The sequence below is a fragment of the Synchiropus splendidus genome, chromosome 2 (genome assembly GCF_027744825.2).
Source record: "Synchiropus splendidus isolate RoL2022-P1 chromosome 2, RoL_Sspl_1.0, whole genome shotgun sequence".
In the NCBI taxonomy this organism is placed as follows: domain Eukaryota; kingdom Metazoa; phylum Chordata; class Actinopteri; order Syngnathiformes; family Callionymidae; genus Synchiropus; species Synchiropus splendidus.
In genome coordinates this window covers 41587262-41604939 of record NC_071335.1, presented here as the reverse complement: position 1 = coordinate 41604939, position 17678 = coordinate 41587262, and the positions used below count along the sequence as shown (strand labels likewise).

Here is a 17678-nt window from a genome sequence, read left to right as displayed (position 1 = left end):
AAATTGCTCCAGTAGCCGCGATCAGCGATTGAGTTTTTTATACCAGGAGACGGCGAAAAGTATCTAGACCTAAACGACACCCTTCTACTCGTGCGTGCAAGAATTACTAACGCCGATGGCACACCGCTGGCTAACGACGCAGCAGTCGGTCTCATCAATTATCCTCTAAACACAATCTTTGACCAGTGCGATGTGGTTCTGGGGGATCGGATGATTTCGCAGTCCAGTTCCACTCACCCGTACAGAGCTATGATCGAAACACTTCTCAACTTTTCAGGCGACACTCTTAAAACACAGTTTAGCGCCGGCCTTTTTTACCAAGACACACCTGGGTCGGTTGACTCGATCATCACTGTAAACGGTCCCAACGCAGGCCTTAATAAACGGGCTGAGTTCACGAGCAGGTCCAGAGAAGTACATCTTCTCAGTCCTCTGCACAGCGACATATTTTTCTGTGAGAGACTGTTATTAAACTCGGTCGATTTAAGAATTAAACTCACCAGGGCGAATGATGCCTTCTGCCTGACCGGACCTCGCAACTCCACCTTTCGTCTGAAAATCCTTGGCACCTCTCTGTTTGTGAAGAAAGTCACTGTTTCGCCAGCTGTGAGAATACGTCATGCAGCGGGTTTGTTAAAAGGAAATGCTCTCTAAAAACTCTCGTAAAAACATACTCCATTCCAGAGAACTCGAGAATATGTACCCAGGAGAGTTTATTTCTGGGTTCAAGACCTAAATCCGTGGTTTTAGGGATGGTGCGTCATGAGGCATTTTCCGGTAGGAAAGATCTCTGCCCATTCAACATGAATATCTAGCCCTCTGTCAGGACGGTCGACAGATCCCCGCTAAAGCTTTTCAACCTCAGTTTAACAACGGTATGGCGGTCAAAGAGTTTTATAACATGATTCTAGCTACAGGAAGACATTTGAAGTATCTAAGCATTGACCGCGAAGGTTTTAACAGCGGATATTCGCTGTTTGCATTTAATCTCAATCCAGCCGATGACAACGACGCTCTCTCAGCTGTCTCAAAAGGGAATTTAAGACTGGAGATGAGATTCAGAGTTGCTTCACCAAACACCCTAACACTGATTGTGTACGCTTGTTATGATTCCATTCTGGAGATTGATGCAAAAAGACAAGTGCTGGTGGACTATTATTATAAAAGTTATGGATAGTCTCCAGTTACAGAGGCTGCTGAGAGGTCTCATGGGCGACACATTTTACGGTGTGTGGCCGTCGGATAAGTTGCCTCAATTGACACAACCCCTCAGACTGCCTGCATATTTCATCGTCAACACACATCCGGCACATAAACCAGAAGTGCACTGGCTGGCTTTAACTCTCAAAGAAGACGGGAGAACAACTTTCTTTGACTCGTTTGGAATGGGGCCCTACTTTGCACATTACCCTGAAAATATTTTAAAGTTCCTCAAGAAACATTCAGAGGTCATCAAGTACAACAATGGTCAACTACAGCACCCTCTATCGTTTGTATGTGGTCATCATTGCGTCTTCTACCTCTGTCATCGTGCTAGAGGGCTGTCTATCGGAGAAGTATTAAGTCTATACAGTGACGATAACTTAAAAAACGACCTCATGCTATACAACTTTGTGAAAGGACATCAACAATGTCTAAAAAGATGTGCACACTGTCCATGGAAACAACAAAACTGTTCTCTTCTGTATTTTAAAGACTATTGTAACGTGTGACTAATCTTATTGTGCGTGTGTGTATTTAAAAAAAATCTGTAATCTCATGGTAATTCAATAAAACATTTCTTTGATGAAAAGACAATAACTGTGTACAAGACAATTATTCAGGAAACCCATCGAGGTGTTAGAGACAATTTCTTCCCTTTGGTCACTACACGCGTCAAGCGTCGTTGAGGTGTCACTTTAGGGTCCTTTGGGTTGGGAGACCAGCTCTCAGCTATACTTTTCTTTCGTGAGATAGAATTCAATTTAAGTCTCTGATATTGAGCCCTCGATTCAGGATTGGACAGCAGTGTGAGAGGCATTTTAGCTTTAATAATGTGACGAGAAACTCGGACCATCCCTCAGGTAACGAAGAACTTGTTTTCTTATACGGTAGGGAAAGGTACTTGAATATATCGATCACATGAGAGCCTTTTACAGCACTTCCTTCATACATAAATTCACCATTCATATTCCAACCACCACCGTCTTTGGATATCCTCTGGATAATGTATTCAGCATTTCTTCGAGCTTTTGACGGAAGGCTATTTAGAATATCCTTACCCAAGTCATCTGTTACAGTGGGTGTTTTTAGAACACTTTCGACACGACTGTCAGAGTCGTGGGGATGATCGCTGACTCCATCTCATTGTAAAGTCAGAGTTACTCTCCTTTGGTCTCTCTGATCCTCTTTAGTAAAGGTTAAATATCTCTGCAATCGAGCATTATACTTTTTTATCTTCTCATACGAGTTAGACTGAGAATCATTTAGAATGGTCCTCATCTTCTCATTCAATTCATCTTTGGCAGTTTCACGGATGTCGGTGGTTGGACGTCATAACTGGATAATTTGCTGAGGAAAGACGAGATACATTTTCTGGACAGTCTTCATCGTGTTTTACTTCTTTACAAGTCGTCCTATTAGATTTCCAATGATTGGAACAGCTGCCGATAGCAACGGCAACAGCTTTTTAAGAATCCTTCACGCTTCACGCACACTTTTTTATTAGCCAAGAGTCTGATGTTTTTCTTCTGTTTTTTCAGTTTTTTGAACTGAGCCTGCGACAATGGTACAGTCCCCTTCAAAACATTCAGGGCGATCTCACCGAGAGCTTGAATAAAGTCCCGAGAACTATGCATCAAAATGTCTTTACGTTTCTTTGAAGGAGCATGCTATAGTTCCTTAAGTAAACCCGCGTTTCTTTTTATACGCACTGACATAACTTAAGCAGACGTTTTTGGTATGGACACAGTGTGACGTTGATGAGGAAGTATCCCAGTCCTTAGTCTGTAGCGTTCTGGACATGAGGGTGTTAGATCAACAATTAAGTACCCGTGAGCGCCAGCTGTAACATCTTCAAAGATTTCTAGAAAGAAAGCTCTTTGAGACGGGTAAACCTGTTGAGCAACAACTTTTATCTACATTTTATCGCGAGGATTCTTAAACAATACAAAGTAATTGATATTCAGACTAATAGTACGACTATATTTACCACGATGAAATAAGTTTTGCGTAAGCATTATAACACTCATATTTTTATGATGTCTCTACTGTGTAAAAATGCCTCAGGGTTTTCAGAAGTTTCAAAAATAACATTGTCAAGAATAATCAAATGTTTTCTATCAGAAGGAAATAGATCTTCATTTTCAAAAGATTCAGGTAAACCTTCAATGAATTTGATATTTTTATTCATCTTTTGCAATTCACTGTACAAAGGTTGAAAAGAAGTATAAATCCGTACAATATTTACATTGACATCATCCATTACATTTTTTTCAAGTTCACACAATTTTCAAGTATACATTTTACAAAATGGGTCTTTCCTGACCCTGATGGTCCCACCACTAGACATGAAAATGGTGTTTTCAAATGTGGATCGAAATTAATTTCTTCGATAATGACCCCTCATCCACCCAAAACTCAGAACCCGAAAGGTTTGGTTGTCCCATCCGAAAATAATCGCCTCTTATCGTACACGACCCGGAGTTTTTTAATAACTGATCTGTTTTTTACTGCGATGTTCTTTTTATCCCTCTCAATGTTGTGTTGGCAGGTCTCAAGCACCCCATCAGGTGAATTCTGCAAATAGCCCTCTACAGACGGAGTCAAAGTTTATCCGCTCACAAGATTCTTTTGTTTGCGTGATACCTTTAATTTTAATCACAACCTTCTTCTGTCCTTTGTTCCTATAAGCTTACGACCTAGGACCCGCCGAAACAAAGTCCTTGATGCTATCCCCGTCGAGTTCATCAGTCAGATCACCGAGATAGTTACCTAATTTTAAAGGCGTCTCGCCGTCTTTCACAACATATATCAAGCTGTCTGGGTCAACGTAGAGAACATTCTCCTGCAATTTCTCCATGTAACTGTACAACTTCAGACGAGCATAAGCAGTGGTAAAAGCTCCGATAAAAACATTGCTGCTTTTACCAGGAGGGTAGAGACCATTGTAACGCCACTGGGTCACAACTTTTTTCTCATCCAGCACGTTAAAGTAGCTGACCTCGTATTTCCCTGAAAACATGAAACTGAAAAACTCGTTGGGGTCTGACACTACAGAAACCTGAGACATGTTCACTCTCTGACAAAACTTTCCCCATAGGCTATTAAGACAAGTCTTAGCCACCTGTCTCTTTGCTGGGTTGTGACAAACCCTGCGACAGTCGTCACAAGTTACCGGGTCTGGGACCTCTGTAGGGCAAACAGGATCGTGACAAACGCTACAGTGAGCTTTGCATATGTGTTTTGATTTATCTTCATACCCCTTATGACAGCTGACGCAAAAGTAACGTGTTCCTAACAAACCTTTAGGGTTCTTCACCCCGTAATAGTGTCCCTGAAGTAGAAACAAGAATAAGGGCTCCGAACCATCAGCAAAACCGGTGGCATAATGCGCTAATGGCTGGTTTGCTGTCGTTTTATTAAACACAACAATTTTACGCCTCACTATCCGTTCAAACAGGGGTATATCTGTGAATATGATAGGTGTTTGAGAATCTAAACCAGCTTTGTTTAATAATTCCCTCCCCAACTCAACACAATCTTGATACGCACGGTTAGGATTAAGGAGACAAGAAAGGCTGATTGCGACGCAAAGCTGCTTGGTTCCATCACCACCAACTACATAGAGATGTCGTCTTTTTTTAACAAAAATTTTGGCATCCAGCGTCTTCTCGAGCTTGCGTTTCGCGCCTCCTCGAGGGATATGTACAATTTGGACCGTTAATTCAATTCTCTTACCCATAGCGATGACTCTGTCAGATTGCACTGTGTTGCTAAGGAGGTCCTCAAAAGCAGGGTAGATATTTCCACCGTCGCCTTCAACCACAACATTAACGTGTTCTTGAACATCTTCACCTACCACTTCAAGCTGAACCACATCCTCTCGATCTGCCAGTCTCTGCGCTTCATCAGCCAACTCCCTGACCTGTTGCATCCAACCTCTGTAGAAAGTAGCTAAATCAGGAGTGTCCGGTACAGCAGGACGTGTTAGCACCCTTCTTATCCTATCGGTGTTAAAAGGCTCTATGACTTCTGATTCAATACCGGTACCTCTAATACAACATCCTTCCTGAAGCGAATCACCGTCATCATCAACATTGTCATCGCTACAGTTAGAGTCAGACACATCTACCAGAGGGTCAAGAGCAGTTGTCCCTGAATCAGTCGTCTGCAGATTATCAACAAACCTTTCTAACCGATCGCCATTGTCTAAAGAGGTATCAGCCCTACCCTCACGAGATGATGCAGGAACCATATTTAAAATTCGGTTATCCTCTCTCTCGCCGAAAAAAATTGACTCCATGTTTTCATTTATACTCGGATCATAGACCTGCACTACATCCTCCTCAGACACGTTGTCAAACAAGTGAGACAGAAACATACGTGTTGGTGAAGCACTCTGGTCAATGAGGTGTGGTGTAGTGTCCTGGTTGTGTGTGGATTCAGGGTCAGAACCGGAAGGAAAACCATCATGGTTGGCCATAGCGTAATAACAATAATAACAATAACAATAAAATAATAATTAAAAAACATTTAATAAACAAAACAACAGTCTCAAAACACAATCACCCGCGATGCAACAGCGACCTCAAAACACAATCACCCGCAGTGCAACAGCAACCTCAAACCGTAATCACCCATCACTGCTTTTAAATAATGAGGATCCAAATGGACCTTACTGGGGTCGAACTTCAGTCAGATCAGTCCACGACGTCTGTTACCACCAGGTCCTTGTTGTTTTAGGAGTCTCAGAACTTCAGACACCAGCGCTTTATTCGTGACGTCCTTAAAGATGAATTCTGTAACGATTATCATAATATTTAAGACATATGCATCCCTGCTGATTACTCGTTGAAATGGTTGTTAATCTTACCTTCACGTATATTTCTCGCAGAACGGCGGTATTTACGTGCTTGACGCGCTTGACGTGCTAGACGACGACTCTGTATTTCACTCTGATGAAGACGACGTTCAAGCGTACGTACTCTGAATTCAAGCTGTTGTTTTACAGCCGTTGCATCATGGAACGCTAATAGGGTCGGCGACACTGGAGCGTGGGGTCTGTCTTGGGTAGCTGTGACAGAGCGCTCGGGGGCAGGGGGTAGAGGCAGGGTTTGGTCAGGGGGTGATGCGGCGCAAGTCGACGTTGGTGTCCGGGGTGCTATCCGCGGGTTGTCTGTGGTTGCTGGCGGTGCTGATGGTGGCGGCGACGGTGGCTGTGGAGGTGCGGATTGCCCAGATGCCGACGTCGAGTCTTCAGTAGGGAACGATCCGGATAGTAGATCCAGAGGTAATGAGGAAACCAGCGTCGATGTCTCCCACAAAGGCCAAGACCCAGGAGGGAGAGCTGAAACAGAATTTTGACAACAATACAAATGTAAATACAATCTAGAAGCAAGACCTCGGATAGCAGTTAATATGATATTAATATAAACAGAGTAGTATGAAAATAACCCTAGTACAATATGAAAAAATACGACCTGCGGAAAAACAAAATTACGTAATCATATAACCGGTGTTGAGCCGTGTTGTTTTCTAGCGAAGGCTATAATAAAACAACAACACGTGTAGCATCACGAAAACCATCATCACAACAGAAGCATATCCTAAAGAGCGTTAAAAATAAATAAATAAAAAACTCAATGTATGGACCTACTCAGGACCGTCATTTAAAGCATAAAAACAAATAGCAAATCACGAATCATTAGTGTATAAGAATACTATATATATATATATATATATATATATATATATATATATATATATATATATATATATATATAGAGTATATAGTATAATACATAGTGTATATGTATTAAAGCACATTACAATTACCTCTAGTGGTCATCATCGTTAAAGCACAGTGTAAATAGCAATCGCGACCTCTAGTGACCGCCGTCGTTAAAGCATAGTGTTAATAGTAATTGCGACCTCTAGCGACCGGTGACGTTAAAGCATAGTGCAAATAGTAATCATGACCTCTAGTGGTCAACGTCGTTAAAGCATAGTGTAAATAGTAATCACGACCTCTAGTGGCCGCAGTCATTAAAGCATAGTGTTAATAGTAATTGCGACCTCTTGCGACCAGTGACGTTAAAGCATAGTGCAAATAGTAATCGTGACCTCTAGTGGTCATCGTCGTTAAAGCATAGCGTAAATAGTAATCGCGACCTCTAGTGGCCGGCGCCATTAAAGCATAGTAGTAAAATCACAATGTTGTTTAGCAGTAACAGTTACCCAAACACCTTCAATAATAAAATTACGCTATCTAAAAGCATAAAGCCGGAACATAGATAAACCACATTACAGATAACAGGCACCTTGATGCTCTAACACAACGAATTGCAGACACATCATTAAACCACACACACACACACACACACACACACACACACACACACACACACACACACACATAATAGCGAACATACAGCCATTCAGCTGATACTGAACGGTAGAGATGTGTTGAAAAAAAATTGGAGATTTACGTCTTACCAAACGGTGGTGGTGGCGTTGAAGCGACAGGCAGAAGGTGTGGCGTGCTCGTTGCCTTTGTATCTGTTTTCATGTGAAAAAATAAATAAATAAATACAGCAGTGAAACGTAAACTATCACTCCAAATGTTTTTTCCCGCCTCCTATCAGCTGAGGCGTCTGGTGAGTGAAAGAATCCACGAGCGGGCGCCCTACTCCTTCGACCTCTGACTGGCTGTCTGTTTTCATACGCACAGGTGTTGAATAAAACAAAAACATAGGCAGTTAAATATAAAACACATCAACAGAATGTGCTTAAAATACTTTTTTTGTTTTGCTCTCACCGTCGAACAGTTGGAGCGACCCGTCCAATGAATGATCAGCATCCACAGGGTCCGGATGACTTCCCGGTCGTGTCTGATTTCCGGGTTCCGGGTGATCTTTTCATGCACACACACACACACACACACACACACACACACACACACACACACACACACACACACACACACACACACACGCACACACACACACATACGCATGTATATACACTTAATAAATACCGCTGTTCTTTACCTAGTTATCGTAATTATGATTAGAATCGCTGTCTCCTTCTCACCAATGACTCGCGCCGGTCCTGTCTTCCGTGCCGAATTATACCGTCGCTTACGGCTCAGAGAGCGTTGATTACTCCCCTTCAGTCGATTTCCTGTACTCGGCCCCGGACGAACTCGTCCTCGCTGTCGATTATTATAATACACGGCGTGTTCTGAGCCTCGGTGCCGCTGTCTTGAAGACTCGCTCTCGGATTCACAGCCGACAGATCCGCACGGGCATCTCCGTCTTCAAAAGTTACACGCATTAACCGCTCAAGCTCCTCAGCGCCGATCAGCGTCTCCGGGAAGTTATTCGCGGAGGCGATAATATCTGAAAAATAGAAGTGCGGCTGTTGTAACACATAATAGAGATATTAACAACGAATTATAAAATAATTCAATATTTTTACCAGTATCACTCTGCGTTAAATGAACGTCACACAGATGAGTGACGACGTCTGTCAATGAAAAGAGACATGGTACGTGATAAACATGGCGTAACGTTTTTATTATACTTATATATGTAAATGTAAATACATAGATACACATATATGTATATACTTATATGTATACTGTATAGATATAGATAGATAGTCTGGAGTCCTTTTGGAAAGGAGGATGAAGTTCTGGAAGGTCTGGTCAACAGCCAAGGTTACCCCGGAACTGATGTAAAATGTGGTCTGAATCGGGTCACCTAAATACTCCGTCCGTGTGGGTAGGTCCTCGGTGACGTCTTTGTTGATTTGGATCGGGTCACCCACTCTGCCATTGTCGCCAATTAAAGACAGATGTATAAATATTCTAAAGGTGTTTCCAGATGTGGTGGAGACAGCACAAGATCTGGAATTTGACCCATGACGACCTGGACCATAAGAAGACCAGGATCAATGTCTGCTAGGTAGCTCAGAGGTATGAACCGCGGCGACGTAAAACAAATAATCAGATGGAGAACGGACATGGTGACAGAAGCAGGATGCCAAAAAAAGAATGGCTTGGGTCATCCGCTCTGCCATTGTCGCCAATTAAAGACAGATGTATGAATATTCTAAAGGTGTTTCCAGATGTGGTGGAGACGGCACAAGATCTGGAATTTGACCCATGACGACCTGGACCGTAAGAAGACCAGGATCAATCAGTGGAGACTGCACCCCCAAAATGAACTGAAATGTGTAATAAAAGGGGTCAGGGCCTGAGATAGTCTTTGTCACTCTACACCATCGGAGCTGAGGCAAAGCCAGGTGTAGTTGCGGGCCCAGAGCTCTGTTAGGGTAATTAGACGCCTCTGTCAGGGTGTAAATTCTTTTGGATTTTAAGTTGGGGGGTTTTTGGTTGTCATTCTCACGAGAAAACGAACACGTGGAAGGTACAGAAGTGTATTTCCTACAGCCTAAACAATGTTGTCTGAAGACAATGAGGTCCGCCTTCAGACTGTCTCTTTTGAAGATTCAACCGTCCAGGAAAGAACTCGCGTCTCCGCAGCAAATTAACTGGTTATCACAGACTCTAAAAATGCATCGTTTCAAACTCACACAGGGTGTAAAATTAAATAGACTGATTCAACAGAAACTCATGTGAGTTGAATAGCTGTGTCATTTGAACTAATGCTGAAAACTAAAGTATTTCTTTCTTTTTTGTTTCATCATTGTTCACTCAACCTTGTTTTCTGAAAACTAAAAGTATTTCTTTCTTTTGTTCTATTCTGAAAACTAAAAGTATTTCTCAAACAAGTTCAAATTATCTGTTTAAAAGCATTTTGAAAAAATGGTGCATGAGTTGGGTAGCTGTGTCGTTTGAACTATTAGTGAAGACTAAAAAGTGTTTTCTTTCTACTGTTTTATCTTTAAGAAATATTTCAAGAATGAAAAACTTCTTCATAAGATGTTAAATAACTTCAAAAATGTTTAAACCCGAAATAATATTGTAGCTACTAACGTGTTTTGATTATTTAGCCTACAATGCAGAAACAGTTCAAACATTGACTAATGCTGAAAACTAAAAGTATTTCTTTCTTTTTGTTTTGGTATCCGGGGCGATGTCCGCGGCTTGTCTGTGGTTGCTGGCGGTGCTGATGGTGTCGGCGACGGTGGCTGTGGAGTTGCGGATAGCCCAGATGCCGACGTCGAGTCTTCAGCAGGGAACGGTCCGGATAGTAGATCCAGAGGTACTGAGGAAACCGGCGTCGATGTCTCCCACAAAGGCCAAGACCCAGAGGGGAGAGCTGAAACAGAATACCGACAACAATACAAATGTAAATACAATCTAGAAGCAAGACCTCGGATAGCAGTTAATATGATATTAATATAAACAGAGTGTAAATGTAGGGATCTACTAAGGATCAACATTTAAAGCGTAAAAACAAATAGTAAATCACTAGTGTATACTGTCATTAAACCACATTACAATTAGTAAAATCACGACCTCTAGTGGCCGCCGTCGTTAAAGCACATTACAATTAGTAAAATCACGACCTCTAGCGGCCGCCGTCGTTAAACCACATTACAGTTAGTAAAATCACGACCTCTAGTGGACGCCGTCGTTAAACCACATTACAATTAGTAAAATCACGACCTCTAGTGGCCGCCGTCGTTAAAGCACATTACAGTTAGTAAAATCACGACCTCTAGTGGCCGCCGTCGTTAAAGCACATTACAATTAGTAAAACCACGACCTCTAGCGGCCGCCGTCGTTAAAGCACATTACAATTAGTAAAATCACGACCTCTAGCGGCCGCCGTCGTTAAACCACATTACAGTTAGTAAAATCACGACCTCTAGTGGACGCCGTCGTTAAACCACATTACAATTAGTAAAATCACGACCTCTAGTGGCCGCCGTCGTTAAAGCACATTACAGTTAGTAAAATCACGACCTCTAGTGGCCGCCGTCGTTAAAGCACATTACAATTAGTAAAACCACGACCTCTAGCGGCCGCCGTCGTTAAACCACATTACAGTTAGTAAAATCACGACCTCTAGTGGACGCCGTCGTTAAACCACATTACAATTAGTAAAATCACGACCTCTAGTGGCCGCCGTCGTTAAAGCACATTACAGTTAGTAAAATCACGACCTCTAGTGGCCGCCGTCCTTAAAGCACATTACAATTAGTAAAATCACGACCTCTAGTGGCCGCCGTCGTTAAAGCACATTACAATTAGTAAAATCACGACCTCTAGTGGCCGCCGTCGTTAAACCACATTACAGTTAGTAAAATCACGACCTCTAGTGGCCGCCGTCGTTAGAGCACATTACAGTTAGTAAAATGACGACCTCTAGTGGCCGCCGTCGTTAAACCACATTACAGTTAGTAAAATCACGACCTCTAGTGGCCGCCGTCGTTAAAGCACATTACAATTAGTAAAATCACGACCTCTAGTGGCCGCCGTCGTTAAAGCACATTACAGTTAGTAAAATCACGACCTCTCGTGGCCGCCGTCGTTAAAGCACATTACAGTTAGTAAAATCACGACCTCTAGCGGCCGCCGTCGTTAAAGCACATTGCAGTTAGTAAAATCACGACCTCTAGTGGCTGCCGTCGTTAAAGCTAATTACAGTTAGTAAAATCACGACCTCTAGCGGCCGCCGTCATTAAAGCACATTACAATTAGTAAAATCACGACCTCTAGTGGCCGCCGTCGTTAAAGCACATTACAGTTAGTAAAATCACGACCTCTAGTGGCCGCCGTCGTTAAAGCATGGTGTAAATTAGTAATCCCGACCTCTAGTGGTCGCCATCGTTAAAGCATAGGGTGAAATAGTAATCGCGACCTCTAGTGTCCGTCGTCGTTAAAGCATAGTAGTAAAATCACAATGACGCTTAGCAGCAACAGTTACTCAAACACCTTCAATAGTAAAATGACACCGTCTAAAAGCACAAAGCCGGAACATAGACAAACCGCATTACAGATAAAACGCACACACACACGCACGGACGCACGTACGCACGTACGCGCACACACACACACACACACACAAGTATTTCTTTCTCTTTGTTTTGGTTTCCGGGGCGATGTCCGCGGCTTGTCTGTGGTTGCTGGCGGTGCTGATGGTGTCGGCGACGGTGGCTGTGGAGGTGCGGATAGCCCAGATGCCGACGTCGAGTCTTCAGCAGGGAACGGTCCGGATAGTAGATCCAGAGGTACTGAGGAAACCGGCGTCAATGTCTCCCACAAAGGCCAAGACCCAGAGGGGAGAGCTGAAACAGAATACCGACAACAACACAAATGTAAATACAATCTAGAAGCAAGACCTCGGATAGCAGTTAATATGATATTAATATAAACAGAGTGTAAATGTAGGGATCTACTAAGGATCAACATTTAAAGCGTAAAAACAAATAGTAAATCACTAGTGTATACTCTCATTAAACCACTTTACAATAAGTAAAATCACGACCTCTAGTGGACGCCGTCGTTAAACCACATTACAGTTAGTAAAATCACGACCTCTCGTAGCCGCCGTCGTTAAAGCACATTACAGTTATTAAAATCACGACCTCTAGTGGCCGCCGTCATAAAAGCATAGTGTAAAATAGTAATCCCGACCTCTAGTGGTCGCCGTCGTTAAGGCACAGTGTGAAATAGTAATCGCGACCTCTAGTGTCCGTCGTCGTTAAAGCATAGTAGTAAAATCACAATGACGCTTAGCAGCAACAGTTACTCAAACACCTTCAATAGTAAAATGACACCGTCTAAAAGCACATAGCCGGAACATAGACAAACCGCATTACAGATAAAACGCACACACACGCACGCACGCACGCACGTACGCGCACACACACACACACACACACACACACACAATAGCGAACATACAACCATTCAACTGATACTGAACGGTAGAGATGTGTTGAAAAAAATTGAGATTCGTATCTTACGTTGGTGTTGGTGTTGGTGTTGAAGCGACAGGTAGAAGGTGTGGCGTGCTCGTTGTCTTTGTATCTGTTTTCATGTGAAAAAATAAATAAATAAATACAGCAGTGAAACGTAAACTATCACTCCAAAATGTTTTTTCCCACCTCCTATCAGCTGAGGCGTCTGGTGAGTTAAAGAATCAACGAGCGGGTGCCGGGTGATCTTTTCATGCACACACACACACACACACAAGTATTTCTTTCTTTTTGTTTTGGTATCCGGGGCGATGTCCGCGGCTTGTCTGTGGTTGCTGGCTGTGCTGATGGTGTCGGCGACGGTGGCTGTGGAGGTGCGGATAGCCCAGATGCCGACGTCGAGTCTTCAGCAGGGAACGGTCCGGATAGTAGATCCAGAGGTACTGAGGAAACCGGCGTCGATGTCTCCCACAAAGGCCAAGACCCAGAGGGGAGAGGTGAAACAGAATACCGACAACAATACAAATGTAAATACAATCTAGAAGCAAGACCTCGGATAGCAGTTAATATGATATTAATATAAACAGAGTGTAAATGTAGGGATCTACTAAGGATCAACATTTAAAGCGAAAAAACAAATAGTAAATCACTAGTGTATACTGTCATTAAACCACATTACAATTAGTAAAATCACGACCTCTAGTGGACGCCGTCGTTTAACCACATTACAGTTAGTAAAATCACGACCTCTAGTGGACGCCGTCGTTAAAGCACATTACAGTTAGTAAAATCCCGACCTCTAGTGGCCGCCGTCGTTAAAGCACATTACAATTAGTAAAATCACGACCTCTAGCGGCCGCCGTCGTTAAACCACATAACAGTTAGTAAAATCACGACCTCTAGTGGCCGCCGTCGTTAAAGCACATTACAATTAGTAAAATTACGACCTCTAGTGGCCGCCGTCGTTAAAGCACATTACAGTTAGTAAAATCACGACCTCTAGCGGCCGCCGTCGTTAAAGCACATTACAGTTAGTAAAACCACGCCCTCTAGCGGCCGCTGTCGTTAAAGCACATTACAGTTAGTAAAATCACGACCTCTAGTGGCCGCCGTCGTTAAAGCACATTACAGTTAGTGAAATCACGACCTCTAGCGGCCGCCGTCGTTAAAGCACATTACAGTTAGTAAAATCACGACCTCTAGCGGCCGCTGTCGTTAAAGCACATTACAGTTAGTAAAATCACGACCTCTAGCGTCCGCCGTCGTTAAAGCACATTACAATTAGTAAAATCACGACCTCTAGTGGCCGCCCTCATTAAAGCACATTACAGTTAGTAAAATCCCGACCTCTAGTGGCCGCCGTCGTTAAAGCACATTACAATTAGTAAAATCACGACCTCTAGCGGCCGCCGTCGTTAAAGCACATTACAATTAGTAAAATCACGACCTCTAGTGGCCGCCGTCGTTAAAGCACATAACAGTTAGTAAAATCACGACCTCTAGTGGCCGCCGTCGTTAAAGCACATTGCAGTTAGTAAAATCACGACCTCTAGTGGCCGCCGTCGTTAAAGCACATTACAATTAGTAAAATCACGACCTCTAGTGGCCGCCGTCGTTAAAGCACATTACAGTTAGTAAAATCCCGACCTCTCGTGGCCGCCGTCGTTAAAGCACATTACAATTAGTAAAATCACGACCTCTAGCGGCCGCCGTCGTTAAAGCATAGTATTAAAATCACAATGACGCTTAGCAGCAACAGTTACTCAAACACCTTCAATAGTAAAATGACACCGTCTAAAAGCACATAGCCGGAACATAGACAAATCGCATTACAGATAAAACACACACACACGCACACACACACACACACGCACGCACGCACGCACGTACGCACGTACGCGCACACACACACACACACACACACACAATAGCGAACATACAACCATTCAACTGATACTGAACGGTAGAGATGTGTTGAAAAAAATTGAGATTCGTATCTTACCAAACGTTGGTGTTGGTGTTGGTGTTGAAGCGACAGGTAGAAGGTGTGGCGTGCTCGTTGTCTTTGTATCTGTTTTCATGTGAAAAAATAAATGAATAAATACAGCAGTGAAACGTAAACTATCACTCCAAAATGTTTTTTCCCACCTCCTATCAGCTGAGGCGTCTGGTGAGTTAAAGAATCAACGAGCGGGTGCCCTACTCCTTCGACCTCTGACTGATCGTCTGTTTTCATACGCACAGGCGTTGAATAAAACAAAAAACATAGGTAGTTAAATATAAAATACATCGACAGACTGTGGTTAAAATACTTCTTTTTTATTGAACTGAATGTTTTGCTCTCACCGTTGAACAGTTGGAGCGACCCGTTCAATGAATGATCAGCATCAACAGGGTCCGGATGACTTCCCGGTCGTGTCTGATTTCCGGGTTCCGGGTGATCTTTTCATGCACACACACACACACACACACACAAGTATTTCTTTCTTTTTGTTTTGGTATCCGGGGCGATGTCCGCGGCTTGTCTGTGGTTGCTGGCTGTGCTGATGGTGTCGGCGACGGTGGCTGTGGAGGTGCGGATAGCCCAGATGCCGACGTCGAGTCTTCAGCAGGGAACGGTCCGGATAGTAGATCCAGAGGTAATGAGGAAACCGGCGTCGATGTCTCCCACAAAGGCCAAGACCCAGAGGGGAGAGCTGAAACAGAATACCGACAACAACACAAATGTAAATACAATCTAGAAGCAAGACCTCGGATAGCAGTTAATATGATATTAATATAAACAGAGTGTAAATGTAGGGATCTACTAAGGATCAACATTTAAAGCGTAAAAACAAATAGTAAATCACTAGTGTATACTCTCATTAAACCACTTTACAATTAGTAAAATCACGACCTCTAGTGGACGCCGTCGTTAAACCACATTACAGTTAGTAAAATCGCGACCTCTAGTGGCCGCCGTCGTTAAAGCACATTACAATTAGTAAAATCACGACCTCTAGTGGCCGCCGTCGTTAAAGCACATTACAATTAGTAAAATCACGACCTCTAGTGGCCGCCGTCGTTAAAGCACATTACAGTTAGTAAAATCACGACCTCTAGTGGCCGCCGTCGTTAAAGCACATTACAGTTAGTAAAATCACGACCTCTAGTGGCCGCCGTCATTAAAGCACATTACAGTTAGTAAAATCACGACCTCTAGTGGCCGCCGTCATTAAAACACATTACAGTTAGTAAAATCACGACCTCTAGTGGCCGCCGTCGTTAAAGCACATTACAGTTAGTAAAATCACGACCTCTAGTGGCCGCCGTCGTTAAAGCACATTACAATTAGTAAAATCCCGACCTCTAGTAGCCGCCGTCGTTAAAGCACATTACAATTAGTAAAATGACGACCTCTAGCGGCCGCTGGCGTTAAAGCACATTGCAGTTAGTAAAATCACGACCTCTAGCTGCCGGCGTCGTTAAAGCACATTACAGTTTGTAAAATCACGACCTCTAGCGGCCGCCGTCGTTAAAGCACATTACAGTTAGTAAAATCACGACCTCTAGTGGCCGCCGTCGTTAAAGCATAGTGTAAATTAGTAATCACGACCTCTAGTGGTCGCCATCGTTAAAGCATAGTGTGAAATAGTAATCTCGACCTCACGTGGCCGCCGTCGTTAAAGCATAGTGTGAAATAGTAATCGCGACCTCTAGTGTCCGTCGTCGTTAAAGCATAGTAGTAAAATCACAATGACGCTTAGCAGCAACAGTTACTCAAACACCTTCAATAGTAAAATGACACCGTCTAAAAGCACATAGCCGGAACATAGACAAACCGCATTACAGATAAAACACACACACACGCACACACACACGCACGGACGCACGTACGCGCACACACACACACACACACACACAAGTATTTCTTTCTTTTTGTTTTGGTATCCGGGGCGATGTCCGCGGCTTGTCTGTGGTTGCTGGCGGTGCTGATGGTGTCGGCGACGGAGGCTGTGGAGTTGCGGATAGCCCAGATGCCGACGTCGAGTCTTCAGCAGGGAACGGTCCGGATAGTAGATCCAGAGGTACTGAGGAAACCGGCGTCGATGTCTCCCACAAAGGCCAAGACCCAGAGGGGAGAGCTGAAACAGAATACCGACAACAACACAAATGTAAATACAATCTAGAAGCAAGAACTCGGATAGCAGTTAATATGATATTAATATAAACAGAGTGTAAATGTAGGGATCTACTAAGGATCAACATTTAAAGCGTAAAAACAAATAGTAAATCACTAGTGTATACTCTCATTAAACCACTTTACAATAAGTAAAATCACGACCTCTAGTGGACGCCGTCGTTAAACCACATTACAGTTAGTAAAATCACGACCTCTAGTAGCCGCCGTCGTTAAAGCACATTACAATTAGTAAAATCACGACCTCTAGCGGCCGCCGTCGTTAAACCACATTACAGTTAGTAAAATCACGACCTCTAGTGGAAGCCGTCGTTAAAGCACATTACAGTTAGTAAAATCACGACCTCTAGTGGCCGCCGTCGTTAAACCACATAACAGTTAGTAAAATCACGACCTCTAGTAG

General features: G+C 43.2%; 1 protein-coding gene and 1 long non-coding RNA gene across 2 annotated transcripts in view; both read right to left on the bottom strand.

Annotated features, from left to right (window-relative positions):
• LOC128753581 (uncharacterized) overlaps positions 1 to 6514 on the bottom strand; it is a 143618-nt gene extending 137104 nt beyond the window's left edge. Inside the window, exons 1-2 of the mRNA XM_053855364.1 lie at positions 6074 to 6514; positions 4646 to 5999 (exon numbers count right to left, since the gene is read on the bottom strand). Coding sequence (XP_053711339.1) covers positions 4646 to 5683 — 1038 coding nt within the window. The 5' untranslated portion in view covers positions 5684 to 5999; positions 6074 to 6514. The remainder of the gene's footprint in view (positions 1 to 4645; positions 6000 to 6073) is intronic.
• Positions 6515 to 12004: 5490 nt separating this feature from the next.
• Positions 12005 to 13335, bottom strand: LOC128754578 (uncharacterized). Its single transcript, XR_008413937.1, has 3 exons — positions 13285 to 13335; positions 13144 to 13207; positions 12005 to 12462 (listed from the first exon to the last, which is right to left on the bottom strand). It is a non-coding gene; the product is annotated as an uncharacterized LOC128754578 (long non-coding RNA).
• Positions 13336 to 17678: the final 4343 nt, after the last annotated feature.